General features: G+C 35.8%; 1 protein-coding gene across 3 annotated transcripts in view; it reads left to right on the top strand.

Annotated features, from left to right (window-relative positions):
- CNOT6L (CCR4-NOT transcription complex subunit 6 like) overlaps positions 1-25,290 on the top strand; it is a 62,016-nt gene that overhangs the window by 23,678 nt on the left and 13,048 nt on the right. Inside the window, exons 5-9 of one of the 3 annotated variants that reach the window (XM_068975054.1) lie at positions 6,755-6,823; positions 9,076-9,233; positions 11,511-11,665; positions 23,894-24,041; positions 24,768-24,774. In XM_068975054.1, the coding sequence (XP_068831155.1) occupies positions 6,755-6,823; positions 9,076-9,233; positions 11,511-11,665; positions 23,894-24,041; positions 24,768-24,774 (537 nt within the window). Of the gene's footprint in view, positions 1-6,754; positions 6,824-9,075; positions 9,234-11,468; positions 11,666-23,893; positions 24,046-24,767; positions 24,775-25,290 lie in introns of all 3 variants that reach the window. The other 2 variants (XM_068975055.1, XM_068975053.1) reach the window with 2 other exon arrangements.

Genomic DNA, 25,290 nt, shown 5'->3' with positions numbered 1-25,290 from the left:
TGAAGTCGCTCAGTCGTGTCCGATGCTTTGTGACCCCATCAACGGTAGCCTACCAGGCTCCACGGTCCATGGGATTTTCCAGGCAAGAATACTGGAGTGGGCTACTATTTCCTTCTCTAGGGGATCGTCCCATCCCAGGGATCAAACCCAGGTCTCCTGCATTGCAGATAGATGCTTTACCATCTGAGCCACTATCTCTAGTCTTTCCCATTCTGTTGTTTTCCTCTGTTTCTTTGCACTGATCACTGAGGAAGGCTTTCTTATCTCTCCTTGCTATTCTTTGGAACTCTGCATTCAAATGGGTATATCTTTCCTTTTCTCCTTTGCTTTTAGCTTCTCTTCTTTTCACAGCTATTTGTTAGGCCTTCTCAGACAACCATTTTGCTTTTTTGCATTTCTCTTTCTTGGGAATGGTCTTGATCCTTGTCTCTTGTACAATGTCACGAACCTCCGTCCATAGTTCATCAGGCACTGTGTCTATCAGATCTAATCCCTTGAATCTGTTTCTCACTTTTGCTTTATAACTGTAGGGGATTTGATTTAGGTCATACCTGAATGGTCTAGTGGTTTTCCCTACTTTCTTCAATTTAAGTCTGAATTTGTCAATAAGGAGTTCATGGTGTGAGCCACAGTCAGCTCCTGGTCTTGTTTTTGCTGCCTAATATAGAGCTTCTCCATCTTTGGCTGCATAGAATATGATCAGTCTGATTTTGGTATTGACCATCTGGTGATGTCCATGTGTAGAGTCTTCTCTTGTATTGTTGGAAGAGGGTGTTTGCTATGACTAGTGAGTTCTTTTAGCAAAAATCTATTAGCCTTTGCCCTGCTTCATTCTGTACTCCAGAGACAAATCTACCTGTTACTCCAGGTCTTTCTTGACTTCCTACTTTTGTATTCCAGTCCCTTATAATGAAAAGGACATCTTTTTTGGGTGTTAGTTCTCGAAGGGCTTGTAGGTTTTCATAGAACCATTCAGCTTCAGCTTCTTCAGCATTACTGGTTGGGGCATAGACTTGGATTACTGTGATACTGAATGGTTTGCCTTGGAAATGAACAGAGATCATTCTGTCGTTTTTGAGATTGCATCCAAGTACTGCATTTCAGACTCTCTTGTTGACCATGATGGCTACTCCATTTCTTCTGAGGGATTCTTGCCCACAGTAGTAGATATAATGGTCATCTGAGTTAAATTCACCCATTCCAGTCCATTTTAGTTTGGTGAGTCCTAAAATGTCAACGTTCTTGCCATCTCCTGTTTGACAACTTCCAATTTTCCTTGATTTTTATTTTTATTTGCATTTATTTTTTGCAGCCTCCCCTACCCCTGACCGTAAGTTTTTGTTTCTTCAGTTTCTTTTAGGATATCTTTTTCTTGTGTGCAACCTCCTCTTTTGGTTTAGGAACAATGTTCATTTTCAGTTCAGTTCAGTCACTCAGTCGTGTCTGAATCTTTGCGACCCCATGGACCACAGCACACCAGGCCTCCCTGTCCATCACCAACTCCTGGAGTCTACTCAGACTCATCTCCATTGAGTCAGTGATGCTGTCCAACCATCTCATCCTCTGTTGTCCCCTTCTTCTCCTGCCTTCAATCTCTGCTTTTTAATATGCTGTCTAGGTTGGTCATAACTTTTCTCCCAAAGAGTAAGCGTCTTTTAATTTCATGGCTGCAGTCACCATCTGCAGTGATTTTGGAGCCCCCCAAAATAAAGTCTGACACTGTTTCCACTGTTTCCCCATCTATTTCCCATGAAGTGATGGGACCAGATACCATGATTTTCGTTTTCTGAATGTTGAGCTTTAAGCCAACTTTTTCACTCTCCTCTTTCACTTTCAAGAGGCATTTTAGTTCCTCTTCACTTTCTGTCATAAGGGTGGTGTCATCTGCATATCTGAGGTTATTGATATTTCCTCCAGGAATCTTGATTCCAGCTTGTGCTTCTTCCAGCCCAGTGTTTCTCATGATGTCACTCTGTTTATTTAACTTATATGCAGAGTACAATACACAGCTTTGATGTACTCCTCTTCGTATTTGGAACCAGTCTGTTCCATGTCTAGCAAAGAGTTCCAAAGAATAGCAAGGAGAGATAAGAAAGCCTTCCTCAGTGATCAATGCAAAGAAATAGAGGAAAACAACAGAATGGGAAAGACTAGAGATCTCTTCAAGAAAATCAGAAATACCAAGGGAACATTTCCACTCATTTAATTTGTATATTTGTTAGACTGTTTACATTTAAAGTAAGAATTGATATGTAGAACTTGAAATCAGTCATTTTGTTATTTGTAGTCTGTTTCCTTTGTTTCTCCTTTATTTGTCGTTTCTTGGTTTCTTATGGGCTATTTGAACATTTTTAGGATACCATCTTGTTTTATTTATACTGTTTTAGAGGATACTGTCTTGTATAGTTTTCTTAATGATGACTTTTTACATATCACAATATACATACTTAACACAGTCTATTGATAATAGTGTCTTCTCATTTTAAGCCAATTATTGATGCCCTACTTCCATTTGTGTCCCTTTGCCTTGCTGCTGCTGCTGCTAAGTCACTTCAGTCGTGTCCGACTCTGTGCAGCCCCATAGATGGCAGCCCACCAGGCTCCACCATCCCTGGGATTCTCCAGGCAAGAACACTGGAGTGGGTTGCCATTTCCTTCTCCAATGCATGAAAGTGAAAAGTCAAAGTGAAGTTGCTCAGTCGTGTCTGACTCTTAGCGACCCCATGGACTGCAGCCAAATATAACTGTCTCCAGTATGTCCTCTACTTACACTGAGTACCACATAGATGTTACAATTTTTGCTTCAGCCATTAGATGCAATATAAGAAGCTCATGCAGAGAAGGTTAATCTGTTATGTTTATCCTTTCACTCTTTCCTTGTTCTTTCCGTTTTGATGTTCCATTTCTTCTGCTGTTAACATTTTCTTTCCATCTTAAGGAGCTTCCTTTAGCCGTTCCTTAAGGGCCAGTCTGCTGGCAATGAAGTCTTTTAGTTTTCCTTTGATAACATCTTTATTTTTCCTTGATTTATGAAGGCAAGTTCTGTTGGCCACAGAATTTGAGGTTGACAGTTGTTTTCTTTTAGCTCTTGAAAAAATATTGTATCACTTCCTCTGGCACCATGGTTTTTAGAAAGAAACCTGTTGTTTCCTTTTAGGTGATGTGTCATTTTTCTGGTGTTTTTGAGATTCTTTGTCTTTAGTTTTTACCAGTTTTGTTATGATGGTGTTGGTGTCTGATTCTTTGGGTTTATTTTTTTTGAAGTTTGTACATCTTCTTGAATGTTTAGATTTATGTTGTTTGTTAAATTTGGGAATTTTGGGTCATTATCTCTTTGAATATTTTTTAAGTCTACATTCTGTCTCTTCTCTTTCTGAACTTTGATTTTATGAATCTCAGATCTTTTGAGGAACCCACAGGTTCTTAAAGCTTTCTTCATTTGTTTTTTCTGTTTTCTTCTTCTTGTTGAGTAAATGCTCTTGATTTGTTCTCAAATTCAATAATGTTATGTTTGGTTGTCTATATTATTGTGCCCGTCCACTTCTATTGTGGGCTTCCCTTGTGGCTCAGCTGATAAAGAATCTGCCTGCAATGCGAGAGACCGGGGTTCGATCCCTGTGTTGGGAAGATCCCCTGAAGGAGGGAAAGGCTACCCACTATAGTATTCTGGCCTGGAGAATTGTCCATGGAGTCGCAAAGAATTGACACAACTGAGCTACTTTCACTTTCCACTTTTTTGCTGGGGTTTTCTATTTTTTCATCTGTTTTAAGAGAATTGGTAATTACTTTATGAAGCAGTTTTATGTTGACTACTTTAAAATGTTCTGTCAGATAATTTCAACAGCTGAATCACCTCTGTGTTATTGTCTGTTGGTAGTCTTTTCTCAAATAAATTGTGATTTTCCTGGTCTTTGGTATGACCAGTGGTTTTCACCTGTGCCCTGGATATTTTTTAATACTATGTTAGGAAACTCATGACCTTTTAAAAACCTCAGTAGCAGGCAACTGCCCAGTTTAGGTTTAGCATGTGCGTTTTGTTGGCTCTTCAGGCTCAGCTGGCACCCTCACTGTGGGAATCCAGGCCCAGTGCTGTTGATCACTGTGAGGTGTGGAAAATCACACTTTTCTCACCCCCTCTCCCCGTCTCCCTCCAGGTCTATTCCTCATGGCTTCAGGGCTGTCTAGCACTTAGTGTGGCATGTATGGAAGATAAAAATGGGAGAATTGTTTCAGATCACATATTTAGGTATGATGTTGAAAGATGTTAACTGCTGTCTCTTCTGTTCATGATGAGAGTAGTCTTCAGTTTTGATCCACATTCTGGTACTGTGCTAGGACCTTACAGATTTAGCTATTAAACAGTCTTTATTTGATTGTTGGCTTATATAAATATAGTCCTATCGTTTGGAGTTTGAGTAAGCTCTGGGACTTGGTGATGGCCAGGGAAGCCTGGCATGATGCAGTCCATGGGGTTGCAAAGAGTCAGATACAACAGCGACTAAACTGACTGATCCTTTGTCAAATCATTGGCCATGCAATTTTATCTTTGAAAAAAGTCAATGTTAAGTAAATATATGTTACATATGAATATATTATTCTCTTTGAGAGAAATACTAAAATTCTGGTTAAGACCAGAATTTCCTTTGACCACTACCTTTAATTCCAGTCCCTTCTGTGTAAGTAAGCACACTTAGAAGTTGGGTGTGTATCCTTATAGACATTTCTAGACATTTATATATAAAAATTAAACCAGTAGAAATTTTCTTGCATTGTATTACTTTGCATATGTGTTTTAAATTTTTCCTAATAAAATATATCCTACTATATTATCTAATTATTAATAAAATATATTTTATCATTATATATTTTCTACTTTTCCCTCACCCAGCAGAATGTCTTACATGCCTTTCCACTTTAGCATGCATGTATCTTTTTTCTTTTAAACATTGACATAATGAATATGTTTGCTGCTTTAAGCAGATAGGGCTGATCCCAAGAAATAGAATTGCTAGGTCACAGGGACATGAATGTTTTAAATTTTAAAAGATGATGCCCATTTGTCCATCCAGATAGCTGTACCAGTTTGTATTCCCACCAGTTGTATGTGCAAGTATCTATTTCTTATCACCTTCACCAACCCTGGATATTATTAAACTTAAAATTTTTTGTCAACCTAGATAAAGACATGCTATCTCATTTTTAAGTTTTTCCTGGTTACTGGTGAGATACAGTATCTTTTCCTATGCTTTTGTTCTTCAGTTATTTTGGGGGAATAGTATATGTTTTACTTACACTGTTAAATTTGGCTGTATTAAGATATGGGAAGCGTCGAATGTTGACATCACTTTTATTTTGATAATTTTCATGCTTTCTGAGTTTTTAACTATTTGCTAATAAGGATCCCAGCAGCTGAGGAGTTCTTTGTTTACTCTCCATTATATTTCTATAATGAACTTCTGTTTTAGAGAGTGTTGCCATAGTTCTGGCACGGCACTCCTAGGAGGCAAGGTTATTTTCCAGGATTCAGTGTGTTGAACCAGCTGGATGGTTTGTTATCTTATGATGACCTTCATTACTTTCTTGGCAAGATACGGACTGTGCAAAATAACATTCATTTAACTTTGTGAACAATATGGCTGCTAAAAGAGGCATCCTTTAGCTAGACTTTTGGAACACTAAAATGGTTAGTAAAATGACACTTTTTTAAAGATCTTGGATACTTGGTTGAAAATTTCTGTGGCTGGGTGATGATGGAGTGTTTCTGCTTAAATGGGATACATTTCTTAGCCACTAATTCGCTGGGTAAATCTGCAAACTTGAATCAAACTGACCTGTAATTGCAATTGTGTTTAAAAGGGAGAAGAAAAAAGAGGTAGTTAAATCTTAACTTAGTGCATTTTCTTTCACCTGATAGTTTGGTAGAATTTAGTTCCATTAGTATTGACAGTCATATCTGAGCAATTAATGTTTAACCAGTGCCTTCCTTTTTTCTATATGTATAGCGTCATTCTAATCTCTGGCTTTGTATCAACATTATAAAAGAAAGATTAAAATTAGGAAATGAAAGCCCTATTAGAAAATTCAGTAGTTTTTATTATGCATGCATTTTTTTTTTCTGTTTTAAAAATATTTGAGTAATTTTGTTCATCAGTGTGTTGAAACTTCACGTAGCTTTCATTTTCCCTCTGGGAACAAGACTGAGTCAGTACAGTTTACATGTATAATTAAGACATAAGCCTCTTACTTAAGGATTTAAATAGGTACTTTTTAAAATAAATACTGTGTAAGTATAAATGCCATTAATGAATTTCTTTGTGTTCTTTTCAGATGTTAGTTTTGTGTTTTCTGCATAACTCTTCATCAACTTCCTTCAGCTTTTAAATCTTCACTATATTTCAGTACTAGATTTTTAAGACCATGTGGATTTCCCAGGTGGTGCTAGTGGTAAAGAACCCCCTGCAGTGCAGGAGACATAAGAGACAACGGTTCAGTCCTTGGGTCGGGAAGGTCCCCTGGAGGAGGGCATGGCAACCCACTCCAGTATTCTTGCCTGGAAAATCCCATGGACAGAGAAGTCTGGTGGGCTACATAGCGTCACAAAGATTTGGGAGGACTGAAGTGACTTAGCACGTACACACATGAGCTATTATAACTGAAGAGAAAACAGAAGCTGATTTGACATTTTAAATTAGTAAATAATACTAATTTTAGAAATACAGGAAATTACATTTAAAAAAAATATTTTTTTTTCCAGTTCATCCAGAGCAGCTTCCTCCGAGGCCATGGATTACATTAAAAGAACGAGACCAAATTCTGCCATCAGGTAAAATAGTTTTTCTTATTCTTTCTTGACTTTTTTCAGATACACTTGAAATGCCATTTGGGCTTTGTGATGAAATTAACCTTCAAATTAGGCCTTCGTTTTACCTCCCCTGAGTTTAGATGAGTTTAGAAATACTGATGGGTAGAGTTAAAGTCCACCCTGAGGCTTATGTACAAGAATCTCATATCTTTCACAATGATGGGCTCTTGGTTTGAAAATAACTTCTTATAATAGAGCTTTCCAAATGGCATCTTCACATAAGGTTTGGTGATTTAAGAAAAATGAGGAGTAATGAATTTTCTTCTGAAAAATTTCAAACTACTTAGATTTATCTTTCTTTAGTGGGTAGACTGATAACTCTTGTAGAGGGATAATTTATACTGAATCAAATTTACTATATTGGAAACAGAATATGATACCAGGCCAGGGGTATAGAAATGGTATAGGGTGAAGATTTGAGCAGTTTAATTACAGGATTCAGCATTTCTTGAACTGCAGTAAATGTAGAAAATATAAACCTTTATCTTTTTGTGCAGACCAATGATAATTTGACATTTATAGTCTTCTTACTGTTTATTAGACATTTTATAGTTCAGAATTCTGCTTAAAATAAGTTATTATTAATATTCCTCTTACAAGTCATAGTTTTTATGATACCTAATTTTATTTTGAAGATGAAAACTTTACTGTTTTAATATGAAGCAACCAAATGCTGATACTTAATTTTGGGGACGTTCAATTGTTAAAAGGGTGATTTATAGCCCCAAAACTATAATGGTAATTAAACTATGTAAGAATTAATCCTAGATGGTGAAAGAGGTACCAGTGTACATAATGACCACCAGTCAGATCCCCAGGAGACCTCTGAACTAAGTTTCTCATAATATCTTCCTATCATCTGACGCTGAATCAACTTCAGTTGAGCGTTACTTCATTTCTTGTATTCCTTACCATTGATTCTCACCCATACCTGCCCATTGTAATTACCTGGGACGCTTTTTTAAAATATTAATGCCCAGATCGTAACATACTAAATTAGTCTGGAGTGATAAACATTTTTTTTTTAAGTTCTATATCATGATTCTAGTGGATAGATAGGATAGAAAATTAGTGATAAAAATCAGGGATTTTCAAACTGGTGTGCTTCTGCATAGAATCACCTTAGGATTTTGTTAAATTGCAGATTCCAATTCAGTAAGTCTTTGTGAAGCCAGAAATTTCTGCATTTCTGAGTTCCAAGGTGATAACTGATGCTGCTGCTTCCTAGAGCACACTTTTGAGCAGCAGTGGATACAAGCTGTGTTTTCCTGTTAGTTTACTTGTAGTCCTTTTACTGGCTTCCTTGGTGCCTCAGTGGTAAAGAACCCACCTGCCAATGCAGGAGATGCGGGTTTGATCCGTGGGTCAGGAAAATCTTCTGGAGTAGAAAATGGCAGCCCACTGCAGTATTCTTGCCTGGGAAATCCCACGGACAGAGGAGGCTGGTGGGCTGCAGTCCATGGGGTCGCAGAGAGTCAGACATGACTTAGCAACTGAGCATGCACACAGTCCCTTTACGGTTTAAGGGAATTTTAAAATGAGAATTAAAAATTTAAAAATGAGCATTTGATTTGGTTAAAAAGGTTTTTCTTATAACTAAACTTTGTTAGTCTGTGTTCTTCTGGCTCAGAGCAGTGAGAGAAGTAAGAGACTCAAAAAAGTACTAAGTATGAAAATTTTGTTAATGAAAGGTAATGAAAGCCTTTTAAAGAGAAAAAAATTAAAATTTACTTTTGTAATTTACTTTTATTCCATTTATAGAGAAAAGTTTTGCTCAGCAAATTATGTGTCAAAAAGTTAGTATTGATTTAAAATTAGATTATTTTTGGCCACACCGCATGACTGGCAGGATCTTAGTTACCTGACCAGGGATTGAGCCTGTGCTCCCAGCAGTGGAAGTGCAGAGTCCTAACCACTGAGCAACCAGTGAATTTCCTAAAACTTGAATTTTTATTTGTTGGAATACCCTTAAAAACAATCCCAAATATGAGCTATAAGTCTGATTCTGGTAAAAGAACTTTGGTATGGTGGATGGACTCTGGTGAAGTTTTTTATATAGTTTAATAGAATCTTGCCCAAGGCTTTTCACAGTGGTGATATTTGAGTTATGTTTGTGTGGCATGTATGATTGTATAGGTGTACATGTGATATTGCTTTAGAAAAGGTTGCCTAATTTTCTCCCTTTTGTCTTGTTTTTTTCTCCCACTTCTTAGCATCATTCACGGTTATGTGTTACAATGTGTTATGTGATAAATATGCCACCCGGCAGCTATATGGCTATTGCCCATCCTGGGCATTAAACTGGGAATACAGGAAAAAGGGAATTATGGAAGAAATTGTTAACTGTGACGCAGATATCATTAGTCTTCAGGTAACACTATAGAGATTGAATTGTCTGTAACTTAAAGGTGAATCTAAAAATTACAAAAGATCTTACTTTTGGGAGAGATTTTGTGTTTGAAGAAAAATCCAAAGGAATTATTTTCTCTCTTCTTAAGAAAAAAGGATATTTCCACAGTGAAACAGTTTTGTATAAGCCGTAAACTTATACTCATTTACTGATTGCTTAAGTGAAAATAATTTCACCACGTTATTCATGTTAATTCGTGTTACGAACAAATCATTGGTATTGCTGAAAGAAAACTACTGAAGATTGAATCTTTAAGAAATATAAATTTAATTTATAGTGGGATCTGTAAAAAAAAATTACTTGTCTACCATTGTTCCTCAGTGATATACATATAAAAATATTGTACTATAAATCATGCATTTTTGCCTTATTTTTAAAAGCAACCTCAGAAATTTAGATACTTTATTGAATTTAACTGACAAAGCACCTTTTGATTGAAATAGTGTTTTACTACTTTTCAGTGCTCAGCTAATGAATGGCCAAGAAGGTTTACACATAGTTTTTAGTACATTTTTTGTTAGCAGTTTTCAAGGCATATTAAATGCTTTAAGGTACTTTAAAATTTTAAGTGTTATAATTTCACACCTCCTTTTCTGCATAGCTTAAGAATAAAGTCATTACTTTTATAATAAGTTTTTTTGTGTTAGAGTAGCTTTATTATTATATTTGTGTTATTATCCATGATTCATTTGACTCTGGAAAATAAGGAAGTAGTAGAAATCTTCAAAGGCTAAATTTTCTTTTAAACACTAAGAACTGACACAAAATGAGGGGAGGAGGAGGCCAATATGGGCTTACCAGGTGGCGCTAGTGGTAAACAACCCAAATGCCAGTGCAGGAGACAGGAGACACGGGTTCGATCTGTGGGTCAGGAAGGTCCCCTGGAGGAGGGAATGGCAACCTGCTCCAGTATTCTTGCTTGGAGAATGCTATGGACAGAGGAGCCTAGCGGGCTACAGTCCATAGGATTGCAAAGAATCTGACACAACTGAAGCTGCTTAGCACACATGGAGACAAATAAGCATAGGCTTATGTTATTTAATTTCCTTCTTTTTGATTCAGTATTTATAGTAATAACAGCCTCACACTCTTCCTTAGTAAAGTATAGTATGAAGCATAGAAGCATCATAATTTTAAAATGTAAAAATGTAATAATGTAATAAATGTAATACTATGTTATAAGGTGTTCATTCGAGAGAAGTTCGAAATATGAAAAGAATATAAATAATAATAGAGTAAAACATCTAATCCTGTACCCCAAAGAAGGTTGCTTCAACTCCAGGGTTAAAACTTTTGGAGTATTTCTTATATTCTTTTTAAAACATTCACTTGCCTATTTATTTATAGGTATGTTTTCAAAATAGAGATCACACTATTAATGTATTTTATTTCTTGCTTATTGCATTTAATATACATTTTATGCATTACTGAAATTTCTCAAAGCCAATTATATGAATATATACTAATTGATTTAGCATTTTCCCTGCTGTTGGACATTAAGGCTGTTTTCATTGTTACAGTATCACGTTTTTATCAACATTGGCACACATAAATCATTATCTTCATGCTTGATTATTTCATTTGGAAAGATTTCTTAAAAGTATGTTGTGGGTCAAGTAATAAATTAGTCAAACTTAATAACTGCCAAATTAACACAGACCATTGGATTATTGGTATTCAGGTAACTAAAAATTCCTTGAAGTAGGATTTTTTGTTGATCTTAAACTTCTCAGTTTTGACTATCATTCCTTTCCACCACAGTTGAGAAATACAAAATACTTTTAAAAAATTACCTCCTAATGTAAAATTTTCAATTCCCTACTGCTTAATCTGTAATATGACCAACTTTCATATTTTGTATTTCAATTTTGTTCAATTACCAGTTGAGGAAGTGAAGTACAGTAGTTGTTGTTCAGTCACTAAGTCGTGTCCCACTCTTTGTGACTGCACAGACTGCAGCATGTCAGGCTTCCCTGGTGAACTCGAAATTGGAAGTCAAGAGATTTGGGACCAACTAACTACCTGTGTAAACCTGAGAAAATCATATTATTTTTTTATTCTTTTAGGCTTTACAAAGCTGCCATTGTTAAATGGTAGCTGCTATCAATAAGGCAAGGTAGTTAGATAATGTTTGTTAAGTGAAGTGTTTAACTTAGTCGCACTTCACTCACAGTGTTGCACAGTTTTACATCTTAGTTTTCCTCTATCATGTCGGTGATAATGTATCTTCCATCTCAGGAAGTGGAAACAGAGCAATACTTCACTCTCTTTCTGCCAGCATTGAAGGAGCGTGGATATGATGGATTTTTTTCTCCAAAGTCACGTGCCAAAATCATGTCTGAGCAGGAGAGAAAGCATGTGGATGGTTGTGCAATATTCTTCAAAACAGAAAAGTGAGTTACGGAAACAAAGCGTACCACACATTTGAAATTGTCTTTGGTTTGACCCTAAAATAGACAAAAAGCTAAAAAACAGTTAAAACTATTGGTAAGATTTTATTTCTTAGGGTGTGTATTGGAAATTAGAATGTTTATCATATTCTTTATGCTTTTTTACCAACTTGCACTAAAAATATTAAAAGGAGTATATACTTAAATATGATATTATCATAATTTTATATATATTTCCATGAAGTAAAATATTAGTTTTGGTGTAAAAAAAGAAAGTAGTACTCTTTAAGATTGGAACTAAGTGATCTGAAGTTTCTTTTAGTGATTTTTTTTCTTTTGTTGTTATCGTGTCTGACTCTTTGTGAGCCTATGGACTACAGCATGCCAGGCTTCCCTGTCCTTCACTATCTTCTGGAGTTTGCTCAAACTCATGTCCATTGAGTCAGAGATGCCTTCCAACCATGTCATCTGTCACCTCACCCACTTCTCCTCCTGCCCTCAGTCTTTCCCAGCATCAGGGTCTTTTCCAGTGAGTCACCTCTTAGCATCAGGTGGCCAAGTATTGGAGCTTCAGCTTCAGCATCAGTCCTTCCAATGAATATTCAGGGTTGATTTCCTTTAGGATTGACTGGTTTGATCTCCTTGCAGTCCAAGGGACTCTCAAAAGAGTCTTCTCCAGCACCACAATTCGAAAGCATCAATTCTGTAGCACTCAGCCTTCTTTATGGTTCAGCTGTCACATCCATACATGACTACTGGAAAAACCATAGCTTTGATTAGACAGACCTTTGTCAGAAAAGTGATGTCTCTCTCTGCTTTTTAATGCACTGTCTAGGTTTATTATAGCTTTTTTCAAGGAGCCAAGCGTGTTTTAATTTCATGGCTGCAGTCACCATCCTCAGTGATTTTGGAGCCCAGTAAAATAAAATCTGTCACTTCTTCCACTTTTTCCCCTTCTCTTTGCCATGAAGTGATGGGACCAGATGCCATGATCTTAGTTTTTTGAATGTTGAGTTTTAAGCCAGCTTTTAGTTGGCCCTTTTCAGAATCATTCTTTTTTTTTTTTTTATCAACTTTTCACCTTTTCCAGTTAATATTGTGTATGTTTATTTCCTGTTTTATGAAAAGTTGCTCAGTTATGTCCCACTCTATGGACCTCATGGATTGCAGCCTGCCAGGCTCCTCTGTCCATGGAATTCTCCAGGCAAGAATACTGTAGTGGGTAGCTGTTCCCTTCTCCAGGGGATCTTCCCAACCCAGGAATTGAACCTGGGTCTCCTGCATTGCAGGTGGATTCTTTACTGTCTGAGTCAACAGGAAAGCTTAGTCACTTTCTTATTCACTAAATGTTTACTGAGCATTTGCTTTATGATGAGTGCTGTGCTAGTCACTATAGACCCAATAATACATGGTTTCTGATCCCACTCAGAGCTCCAGTAGGAAAAGGAAGGAGTAAATATCACAGTATAGTATGGTATATATGTGTTAGAGATATGCCTCGATAGATAAGGGAAGGTGAAGAGAAGCACAGAGCTTACAGAGGTAGGGAGTTAAAGGATTGATTGAGACAAAACAATGGAAAGTGGTCATGACCTGAAATGGAAAACAGAAAACATGACCTTTTTGTTTTTTCAGGGCTATAATATAGTTGATGAAAGTATGGTCAAAGATAAACCTATTATGACTGCTTATTAAAATATGTGGACAATCTTGTAGAGGCCTTTGTGCTTTAATATTCTTGAGTTTAAAATGGAAAAAAGTATACAGAGGTAGTTACAAGAATTAGATGAGGTAATGGATGGAGAGGTACTTAGTGTCCCAGAAATATTTTTATTATTGTCATATTTCTCTTTCTGTAATCCTTTGCAATTTTAGTATTTCTCTCTTACTAGGTTTATGATGCTCTGTGCATTGAATTTAGGAATTGCATTTCTGACTTGAGGGTTCAAAACTGTAACAAGCTTAGAAGGCTATGTCTGTTTCTGTTTCTTTTTTTTTTTTTTGGTTTGGAATTATGAAGAGTTATTATATTACTCTGTTTCATTCTTTTATTTATCATTTTATTGAAATATAGTTGATTTACAATGTGTTAATTTTTGCTATACAGTAAAGTGATTCCATTATACATATGTACATTCCTTTTTAATATTCTTTTTCATTGTGGTTTATCACAAGATACTGAATATAGTTCCCTGTACTGTACAGTAGGACCTTGTTGTTTATCCATTAGTTTGCATCTGCTAACCCCAAACTCCCAGTCCATCCACCCTCTACCTCCCCTCCCTTTTCCACTTGACAACCACAGATCTCTTCCCTGTGTCTATAGGTCTGTTTCTGTTTCATAGATAGGTTTGTTTTTGTCACATTTTAGATTCCACATATAAGTGATATCGTATGGTATTTTCCATTCTCTTTTTGACTGACTTGACTTAGTGTGATGATGTCTGAGTCCATCGATGTTGCTGCACATGGTCGTATTTCATAGAATGCTATCTTTTGACTAGCTGACTGAGTGACTAGATGGTTAGAGGCAGATTCTTTTGGTTATCTTCTTGAGGAAAAGAGAGAAGTATATTTTTGCCTCATAAAGGCTGCCAGTTTTACAGTAGACAATTTGAAAGCACCTCCAGCCTTCAGAAGACTGGAATGTATGGAGTGAGATAGAGGTGGTATTATATAGTTAATAACTTGGGTTTGATACATTAGATAAGAAATCATCTACTAATAGAATAGGCACATAAACACTTGTGACTGTTTTACTGTTATAACAAAGCATTTCAATGTCTCTATTAATATAGGCCTATTTATTACCAGCATGACTTCTTGTTTTGAGTAATAAGTGAATATGAAAGCTGTTTGAGTCACTTCTCATTTATTTGTCCCTACTTTCATATCTTTTCTGTGAATTTTTAATAGAGATTTTTCATTTGTTTAATAATTAGTACACAGCCCTGTAGTATTTGAGGTCAGAATATGCTGTATACTCTTCTAGTGGGTTGATGTGATATCTTTTTTTTTTAAACAGATTTTAGCCTAACAATAGCCATTACTTTGTAGTATTTGCATGTCACCCTTTTTCTTTTATTCACACTGATTATCTTAATTTTTAAAGCAATCCTCAGAGTTAGGAATACAACTGTTTCCTCGTTCTTACAGATGAGGAAACCAAGACATGGAAAGTACCTGGCTTCACAGCAAGTGCTTTTAACCACTGTACTAAACTGACTCTTTAGACTTCTTTTATATATATACAATTTGTATATTTATGAAATATAGTTGATTTTCAGTGTTGTGTTAGTTTTAGGTATGTAGCAGAGTGATTCTGTCTTACATATATATATCCTTTTTCAAATTCTTTTCTCATATAGGTTATTAGAAAATACTGAGTATAGTTCCCTGTGCTGTACACTAGGTCCTTGTTGTTTAGGCTTATTTCAGCTTCTGATATCACTTGTACCTCTTAAAAGGTTATCTCATTTGGAGAAATTACCTTGAATTTCATATTTGTTGCCTGTATTCACACACAAATTTCCTTGAAACATCATAATTTAAAAAAATTACTGATAACACTGATGAGATGTAATGAGATGTAACATCAGCTCGTTTTTCCATTTGCCATTGTTTCTTTCTGAAGGATGATATTATCATTTTTCATTCCTTTCACAGTTTTGAGAGGGAAATCTAAAATGCCTTGGTAGTTTATTAGAGGTAAATAAGATTTGAACTAACAGTTATAACTGTTATTTAGGAAACTTTAGACAACTATTTGAAAACAGACTTGAATTATTTAAAATGCTGTGAATTCTTTTCACTTTGAAATATTTTGTAAAACACACATATGCATAGAGGCATGTATTTTGTCTCTCTGTGTTGGGAAAACTTATAATAGGTAAATTTTTTTAAGTCAAAAAGTTTCTCTTTGCCATATTTTGTCCTGTAGACTAAACAGTTAGTAGAAATGGAGTCTTGGAGTCCAGTGCACGACTTGAAGAAATCAAAAATGTCAAAAAATGGAGCTGAAAGCAGGCCTAAATACTAGACATACTTGCTGTTCCTGAGTTTAGCAGTTCTGATATAATCATACTTTGCTTCAAATCAGTGAGAAAGGGAAAGATGAAAACAGCAGTTTTAGAACAACGTGACCATTGCACTGTGACGAGGCAGTCTCTTCCAGTAGGGTTGGTGACTAGGTTGTCGTGGTGCTTAGTCCTTGTTACATTGCCTCTGCTCTCTGCCTCAGAGATACCAGGTAAGACCAGGTCCTTGTTTTGCCTTGCATTTTATAACAGGTTGTTCTGTGGCTAAGAAAAGGGCATTCATTTATAGATTATATAGTATCGTCCCCAAATGACCTATTCTGATAATCCTGTCTTACTAGTTTCTCAGTTACTAATTTTGTCTGTCATAGGTGGTGGTTGCATTTAGAACTTTAAAATCGGAGGTTGTGATTTCTAGTTTCCAGTGTTAGCTTTCCCATTTATTTAATCTGGAACATTGCTTTATGCCAGTTTCATTACCTGTCCAGTATGGATGTTAATAATAACTGTTCTGCCTGACTTCAGAGGTTTTTTATGGGGCTAAAATGACCAAAAATGTGAAAATACTTTCAGTGGTTAAAAGAGTTGTACAAATATATCTAGAATGGTGAATATCCACTTTTCTTCCCTATTTATCTCACTCTCTAAGCTTACCTTTTCTAGCAGATTGTTTTTTGGAACTCCCATGATTATTTTGAAGGGACCCAAGAACACATTTTATAGCATCTTATACTGAAAATACAATAAAAATTTCTATTTGGTTTAGGTTTAAGAGTGAGTTTAATGTGATTAGAAAGGGTCATGGTTCATAGAAAGGAGAAGCAGAGTAGAGGTTATTTGGTTGAGGTGAGAGGGGAGAAAGTAAGAAGTATTATTCTTGCAGTATGGAATAGAATATAGGTAAACTGTTTCTTACTATATTATAGATGTATTATAAATATAGTATAAAATAAACACAGAAACAAGATGAGTTGTAGGAGATTATCTAGCTCTACTGGTGCTGGAAATCTTATTTTCTAAAAGCAGAGTCCCTGAAAAGTTCTTATAGCCCAAGAAGCATATCTATGCCCTTACTTAATTCTCACTGGAAAAAAAGGAATTTTGCCTCAGTTCTCAGCTATCTCTTTGATTCTTCAGCTGTTGGTGAAACTGAAATAATAAGATTGAGAGTATCATTCTGACCGTTTCTGTATCTCTAAGCACTAAAAAGGGGAGTGTTTGGTTATAATGACATGTGCTCTATTTAGGAAAACTGATTTTATTTTTCTGAACTTTTTGAAACCAAAGACATTAGAAAGTAGATACCTCAAGAGGATTGGGATGTTTATGTCAGGAATAGGGCAACACAGTAATAAAGCATACCAATGAGGAAGAAAACTGAAGGGGTAATTTGAGGCAGTTAATGAACCAGGTAATTGTTCAGGATTCATTTTAAAAGAAGTATTTTTTTTTTCCCAATAAAAAACTCAATAACCAAGCATGTATTAAAGAAAAAAAAAAAGAGCTTATGAACCTATTTTCTTTGCCATGAAAATTAAGAAAAAAGGGAAAATTGGATGAACGTGCTAAGGCAACAAGGAGAATATTTTAAATAACATCTGCACTATACCCATGTGCATTGTGCAATCGGTAATTAATGATCAAGCAAAAAAACTAGAGTCTTGCAAGTTCTGTTTTGCTTTTATGGTCTTTATTGAGGAGAATTCTTTTCAAACTGAAAAGACTAAGACGAAGTAAGGAGGAGATTGGGAAACCAAGAAGAGGAGCTTGGGAAGCCAAGCAAATCACTAAACTGCCTTAACTAGTTAGGTTTCCAAATCAATATAATTATATCCCGTGGTATTAAAATATCTTGCCAAAGTGTGATTAGAGAAGTAGATGGCATGAGTCATCTATAGTGAGCATTGGAGTATAGGAGCAGTTCTAGTATATTGGAGACGAATAAACCACCTCATTTGCAAGCCTCAGTTTTCCTCATCTTTTTAGTGGTAATGAACATTGGTTTGACCAAAAAGTTTGGCTTTTTCCACAAGATATTACTCAAATGAACTTTTTGGCCAACCCAGTAGTATTGTCTGTCACAATTGAGTTCTCCAGAAACAAGACTCCCACGTTAGTTTGGTGTTCAGGAGTTTATTAGGGATCAAAAGCTGTGACGAGGAATGGGGGAAAGAAGAAATGAACAGAGAAAGTAGAACTGTGTTGCACATTAGACAGCCTCAGTTGACCCCACCTGTAGCTTTGGAGCTGAAATGGTCTGTGAGAGTTAATCCAGGAGGAACCAAAATCCCCAGACCTTTATCTTTTGTTTCTCATCTGTAATGTGCCACTCCCAGAAGTACTTGGACTTTGGTGAGGCAGCCCTCCGCAACTGGAGCAATTCCTGAAGGACTGATGAGGCATCCAGGCAGCATCTCTTCGTGTCCACACTTTGCAAAGTTTTAACAAAGTTTTAGGACTACTATGAAGTAATTTCACAGGTCTTGATACAGAGTAGATCCTCAATAATAGATGGCTTATTGTTTTAAATTTGTTCTGCACTGTTCAGAATTTTGATTATATAAGACATATGCATTCATATTCATTATATGAAGACATATGCATACATATAAGATTTATAAAAACACAAAAAGCTGGCAAGGATATTTTAATCCTTTGGAAAACTAGAATGTTGTTTAAAAGTGCCCTTAATATCTGAAAGGGTGAACTAATGAGCAGAACTCAACAGAAATAAAGTCTGCAATTCTTCAATTATTAAAAGAAAGAGGAAGAGAGAAAATTATTTGAGATCACAGAAAAATGTTTATATGTAAAACAACTTATTACTTCACTAATGAATCTGTTACTATAACTAATCTCATTAATTATAATAGCTCATATCAGAAGTACCTTAAATGCCTAACAGAATAGTTCAATCATGGTGAATTTATTTAGTGGACTATAATGCAACCATAAAAATTGGTTGTTGAAGCAAATATATATATATATATTTTTTTAATTGTAGGCTAATTGCTTTATAGAATTTTGTGATTTTTCTGTCATACATCAACAGGAGTCAGCCATAGATATACCCAGGTCCCCTCCCTCCTGGACCTCCCTTCCATCTCCCTCCCATCCCACCCTTCAGCCTGTCACAGAGCCCCTGTTTGAGTTCCCTGAGTCACACAGCAAATTCCCATTGGCTATCTGTTTTATATATGGTATTGTAAATTTCCATGTTATTCTCTCCATATATCTCATCTTCTCCCTCCTCCTCTGCCCCCATGTCCATAGGTCTGTTTTCTATGTCTGTTTCTCCATTGCTGCCCTAAAATAAATTCATCAGTGCCACCTTTTTAGATTGCATATATATGTGTCAGTATGCAGTATTTATATTTCTCTTTCCAACTTACTTCACTCAGTATAATAGGCTCTGGGTTCATCCACCTCATTAGAACTGACTCAAATATGTTCCTTTTTATGGTTGAGTAGTATTCCGTTGTATTTATGGACCACAGCTTCTTTATCCATTCATCTGTTGATGGACATCTAGGTTGCTTCCATGTTCTAGCTATTGTAAATAGTGCTGCAGTGAACTTTGGGGTACATGTGTCTCTTTTAGTTTTGGTTTCCTCAGAGTATATGCCTAGGAGTGGGTTTGCTGGGTCATATGGTGATTTTATTCCTAGCTTTTTAAGGACTCTCCATACCATTTACCATAGTGGCTGTATCAGTTTGTGTTCCCTTTTCAGCACACCCTCTCCAGCATTTATTGTTCGTAGACTTTTTGATGATGGCCATTCTGACCCGTGTGAGGTGATACCTCATTATAGTTTTGATTTGCATTTCTCTAAAAATGAGTGATGTTGAGCATCTTTTCATGTGTTTGTTAGCCATCTGTATGTCTTCTTTGGAGAAATGTCTGTTTAGGTCTTTTCCCTATTTTGTGATTGGGTTGTTTGTTTTTCTGGCAATGAGTTGTATGAGCTGCTTATATATTTTGGAAATTAATCCTTTGTCAGTTGTTTCATTTGATATTACTTTCTCCCATTCTGAGGACTGGCTTTTCACCTTGCTTATAGTGTCCTTTGCGGTGCAAAAGTTTTTAAGTTTAATCAGGTCCCACTTGTTTACTTTTGTTTTTCTTTCCCTTACTCTAGGACGTGGGTCATAGAGGATCTTGCTTTGATTTATGTCATCGAGTGTTCTGCGTATAGTTTTTGGTCTTACATTTAGGTCCTTAATCCACTTTATCTTTGTCTGTGGTATTAGGAATTGTTCTAATTTCATTTTTTTACATGTAGCTTGTCGTTTTCCCAGCACTCCTTATTGAAGAGGCTGTCTTTGCCCCATTGTATATTCTTGCCTCCTTTGTCAAAAAGAAGGTACCCATAAGTGTGTGGGTTTATCTTTTGGTTCTCTGTCTTGTTCCATTGGTCTGTATTTCTTTTTTTGTGCCCGTACCATACTGTCTTGATGACTGTAGCTTTATAGTATGGTCTGAAGTCAAGAAGCTTGATTCCTCGAGCTCCATTCTTCTTTCTCAAGACTGCTTTGGCTATTCAGGGTCTTTTTGTTTTTCCATATGAATTGTGAAATTTTTGTTCTAGTTCTGTGAAAAATGCCATTGGTAATTTGATAGGGATTACATTGAATCTGTAGATTGCCTTTGGTAGTATAGTCATTTTCACAATATTGATTCTTCCTACCCAGGAACATGGAATATCTCTCCATCTGTTTATGTCGTCTTTGATTTCTTTCACGAGTGTCTTACAATTTTCCATGTATAGGTCTTTTGTCTCCTTAAGTAGGTTTATTCTTAGATATTTCATTCTTTTTGTTGCAGTGTTATATGGGATTGATTCCAATTTCTCTTTCTGATTTTTAATTGTTAGTATTTAGAAATGCAAGCACTTTCTGTGTATTGACCTTATATCCTATGACTTTGCTAAATTTACTGATTAGCTCTAGTAATTTTCTAATAGTTTCTTTTGGGTTTTCTATGTATAGTATCATGTCATCTGCAAACAGTGAGAGTTTTACTTCTTTTCCGATCTGTATTCCTTTTATTTCTTTTTATTTTCTAATTACTATAGCTAGGACTTTCAAAACTGTGTTGAGTAATAGTGGTGAGAGTGGACACCCTTTTCTTGTTCCTGATCTTAGAGGGAATGAAGCATATGGTATTTTATAGGGAAATGTTCCTGTCTATATTAGAGTATTACTTAGAGTATTATTAATGAGTAAAACTTCGAGTATTATTCTAATTGTACAAAAAATGCACACACATGCTTGAGAGAAAAGTCTGGGGAAATATGTTGAGATCTTGATGGGGGTGTTGGGTTGCAAGTGACTTGACTTTTTCTTTATTTTTTTCTCCTTTCCCAATCTCTGTATGTTACTTAATAAAATAATTTTTTTTTCACTTTTTTTGTTTTTAAGCAACTATAAATATGGAACTGAAGAGACCTGGTTTAAGAACTAAAATATCAAAAAGTTGTGGAGATATATTATTACTTATTTGGCTTACAATTAATATGGCCTTCCCGAGAGAAGGCAATGGCACCCCACTCCAGTACTCTTGCCTGGAAAATCCCATGGACAGAGGAGCCTGGTAGGCTGCAGTCCATGGGGTCGCTAAGAGTCAGACACGACTGAGTGACTTCACTTTCACTTTTCACTTTCATGCATTGGAGAAGGAAATGGCAACCCACTCCAGTGTTCTTGCCTGGAGAATCCCAGGGACGGGGGAGCCTGGTGGGCTGCCGTCTGTGGGGTCACACAGAGTCGGACAGGACTGAAGCGACTTAGCAGCAACAGAAGCAGTCCAAGATGAAGAAGACAGTAGTTCATTTATCTCCAGTTCTAGATACTGCACCCTTGAGTTTAAACTTGAGTTTTTCAAATGAACAACTGTTTTACACCATATATCATGCAAAGAATTGATTTATTTTCTGGAGAAGACTTGGGAATTATATTTAAAGTAGTGTCAAATGGAAAAGAAATTCTGTGTTCCTTTAAAGAAATGGTCTAGATTTAAGTTTGATTGAAGAAAGATACAGGGAAACAAATTTTAATAAAGACAGTTCTATAATTAGATAGTCTCACTCCAGCACCCCTACCAAATAATATCCTGACTCTGGTAGAAGAAAAATATTACAATATTAAGCTTTTAAACAGCAATTTCAGACTTTCCTGCAGGACCCTAGATTCCTATCAATAAGCCTTAAGAACTCTGTAAATATTTACAAAATATTTCAAAAGTTAAATCCAAATTAAGTAATTTTAAAATAACACTCAAATTTCCAAATACCAAATTTTAACACTTTGGAAATCAATAACATGTTCTGATACACTGCTTAGTTGACTTGTTGCAGACCTCTGAATTGAGTTTTTGCCTACTTGCTTGCTTTTTTTCTGAGTTCAAAGCCAGTTATTTACCACTTGTATCTGTGTGTTTGTGTGAATCAGGGTTTTTATTAATACTATGTAACCAAAACAGAATAGAGAAATAAACTGGATACTGAGACTGATAGAAGACTATAATTATCATCTATACCCTCTTGATTTCAAATTTTTATAAACATCAAAACAGATTCATTTTTAATGATTGATTTATTCAGATATAATACTGCTTTTATCTATTTTATATATGATAATCTTATGAAGAATTGTTTGAGAAAGAAATTCTACTGCTTAAAGACGTTTTTAAAAGTCCTGATGTTGAGGATAATCCATTATATCTGTAGAACCTATTTTGTATCTGCCTGCTTCTCTTTATTTCTCTTGCCTTACCCTAAGCCATCATTATCAGTCATCCAAACAACCTGAGAAACTTTCTAATTCATCTCACAGTTCCCAAACTTTGGCTCCTGCAATTCACTGTCTACAGTAGAGCTGCAGTGATCTTAAAAAATATAAATCAAATACTATCATATCCTTGCTTAGAATCTACTTCAGTCACTTCTCTTCCTCTTAATCTCCAACATCATTTCATACCCTTCCATTCTTTTCTAACCCATAAACATACAAAGTTCTTTGCTAGCCCAGAACCTCTCACTTCTTCCTCTATCTGGAATGCACTTAATTCCATTCTTCACCTTGGTAATTTCTCATCATTCATGTTCCAGTTTAAATATCACCTCTTTAGAGGGTGGAAACTCCACTCCTTTAATCACTCTGGCTTGGGAGTAGACACATGACCCAACCTTATATTCTTCTCAGCCCATCTGAGACATTCATACTTGGAGTCGGGAGCGCAGTATTATTTCATCCAGCACAGTGTCCTGCAACACAGCACAGTGTTAGTATTTTTGAATGAATGTGTGCAGGCTTCACTTTCAAAGCTAGGAGGATGATGGGGTAGGGCCCTTTTATAGAAGTAGAGATGTCTTTTTCTCCTCTTAAAATCTAGGGAAAGGCAGACAGTATATTTGGTAGGTTTTGGCTGTGTATAAATGCTTTACAAACTTAGTAAAACTTGACTAACAGAGGTTAAATGGCTTGACTAAAGTCATCCTGCTATTAAATGGCAGTGCTGGACTCAATTCTGTTAAATCCTACAATATCTGCTTTGGCACTAAGGAAAGAAAATACTGTTAGTACAGATGCACAAGTTGTAATCCCAGAGAAAGCCATCCCTCATCTTATAGAATCATTCCTTCTGTTCACTTATATTCACCCAATGCCAACTTTCTAGTGGAAGCCAGATGGAAAAATTGGCTTCGCCTTAGCTGGAATAAGGGTGTGTCCCTGCATTTTCTTGACAGATTTCTTGATGTGGTGAGAATAAAACTGCCAACAGGGTAGGTAGATTTTTTTTCTCTTCTGTCTTATTAACTTGCTAAGTTAAGGTTGTGTTTACCTTTGAATACCAGAAAATCCCAACTGCCACTTAAAGAAATAGGAGAAGAGTAATTTTCTCACACAGGGCAGTCCAAGCTGCTTCTCCATTCGTAATGGGCTGTGTTTTGCCTTCCTGTCTCTTACCACATGGGTAGAGATGGAAAAGGGTAAAGGAGTACACACATACACACCATCTTTGCTAGGTGGCACTTCCAAGAAGGTTTCTACAGTAATCAGACTTTTTTCCTCTCATTGACCGTATCACAAGACCTGTTGGCAGCTAGAAAATGACTAAGACATTGAGTAGTGTCTATATCTTGTGCTCTTCTCATACCTGATACCATAATACTAATGCATTGTGACCTTTTAGATTTACATTGGTGCAGAAGCATACAGTGGAATTTAACCAAGTGGCAATGGCTAATTCAGATGGATCCGAAGCTATGCTGAACAGAGTGATGACAAAAGATAATATCGGTGTTGCTGTGGTATTAGAGGTCCACAAAGAACTATTTGGAGCAGGTGAGTATGATTTAAAATCTTCCTACTAAAAATAAACACCATCTCAAGTGCAGCCTGTCACGCTGGTATTTATTGCATAGTTATTTTCTCATCTTTTGAGGAAAGTTAAAGGAGATGGGGAGGAAAATAGTCCTAATTTGTCATTTATGTCTTGGGATATTACTTGCCAGGTACTCTGTAAAAAGGAAAGTCTTTAATATGCCATTAATTCCAAAAGGTTATTTGAAATAAGAATTGTTTTAAGCTGAATTTGAAAATTATGATGACTTTTTAGCTGTATTTTTAGCTTCTTGACTGTGAAATCTTTTGTCTTTAAGGTTAAGTACTTGGCACCTTTTCTTTTAATTTCTTTGTTATATCTCAGTCATTGTCAGGGTAAGAGCAGGATCTTTTTTCTACCTGGTACTTTTCTTTTCTATTTTAGATATTTATAGCTTCCTTCAAAGTCAGAAACTCATTATGTACTTTGCATATCCAGACCTTTTTCCTCCCCTTCCTACCGCCTGCCTTTAAGCATTTCATTGCTTACCTTACCATATTTCAGGTAAAACCAGGGAGAACGTGTCAAGACTCCATCAGGGCATTTATTTAAAATGTGTTTCTTTACTTACTATCTGTAGAAGAAAAGATTTTTGCCTTAAGTATTGATTTGAATTATTCAGACCATGTATATTTGTCATATCTCCTTTTCTCACTGTTCTTCAGTTTATCTGTCATCAAAGATGACCAGTCTTTGATATATGATTTAAAATTCCTTCTTCTTTTTTAGCCTCTTGTACTTACTTTTATATCCTTTCCAGTCTCATTCTTCTCAAAAGTTTGGTACCTTTTTTCTGGTAATGCGAACATTGAATTTCTTTTGGAGTTTTACTCCCCTTTTAATCTGTAGAAGAGTAATTGTAAATTATACAGTTGACACTTTCATATTCTGAAATATCTCTCATACTCCTAGAGGAGGAATTTAATATTATAGAAGGTGCTTATGGCTTCTTTAAAGGGGCAAGTTTTTAATATTTAATATAGTGAATATTTAATCTACAGCCACAAATGACACTATAAAACTTCTAGGAAAAGATGATAGCTTAGAGAATTTGGGCTGCAGGTTTTTTGTCTTATGACAAAATTGCTTTAAAATGACTGTTTCTATCACATATAAAAGATACTTCAGTTACTTGTTTACTCAACATTAAAGATAATTATAGCTTGGTAAGATGGAAACTTAACTTTACCAAAATAATAGACTGA

This window comes from Capricornis sumatraensis, chromosome 7, assembly GCF_032405125.1.
Source record: "Capricornis sumatraensis isolate serow.1 chromosome 7, serow.2, whole genome shotgun sequence".
Classification (NCBI taxonomy): Eukaryota; Metazoa; Chordata; class Mammalia; order Artiodactyla; family Bovidae; genus Capricornis; species Capricornis sumatraensis.
The sequence above is the reverse complement of the archived record's forward strand: the minus strand, read 5'-3'. Positions and strand labels throughout refer to the sequence as shown.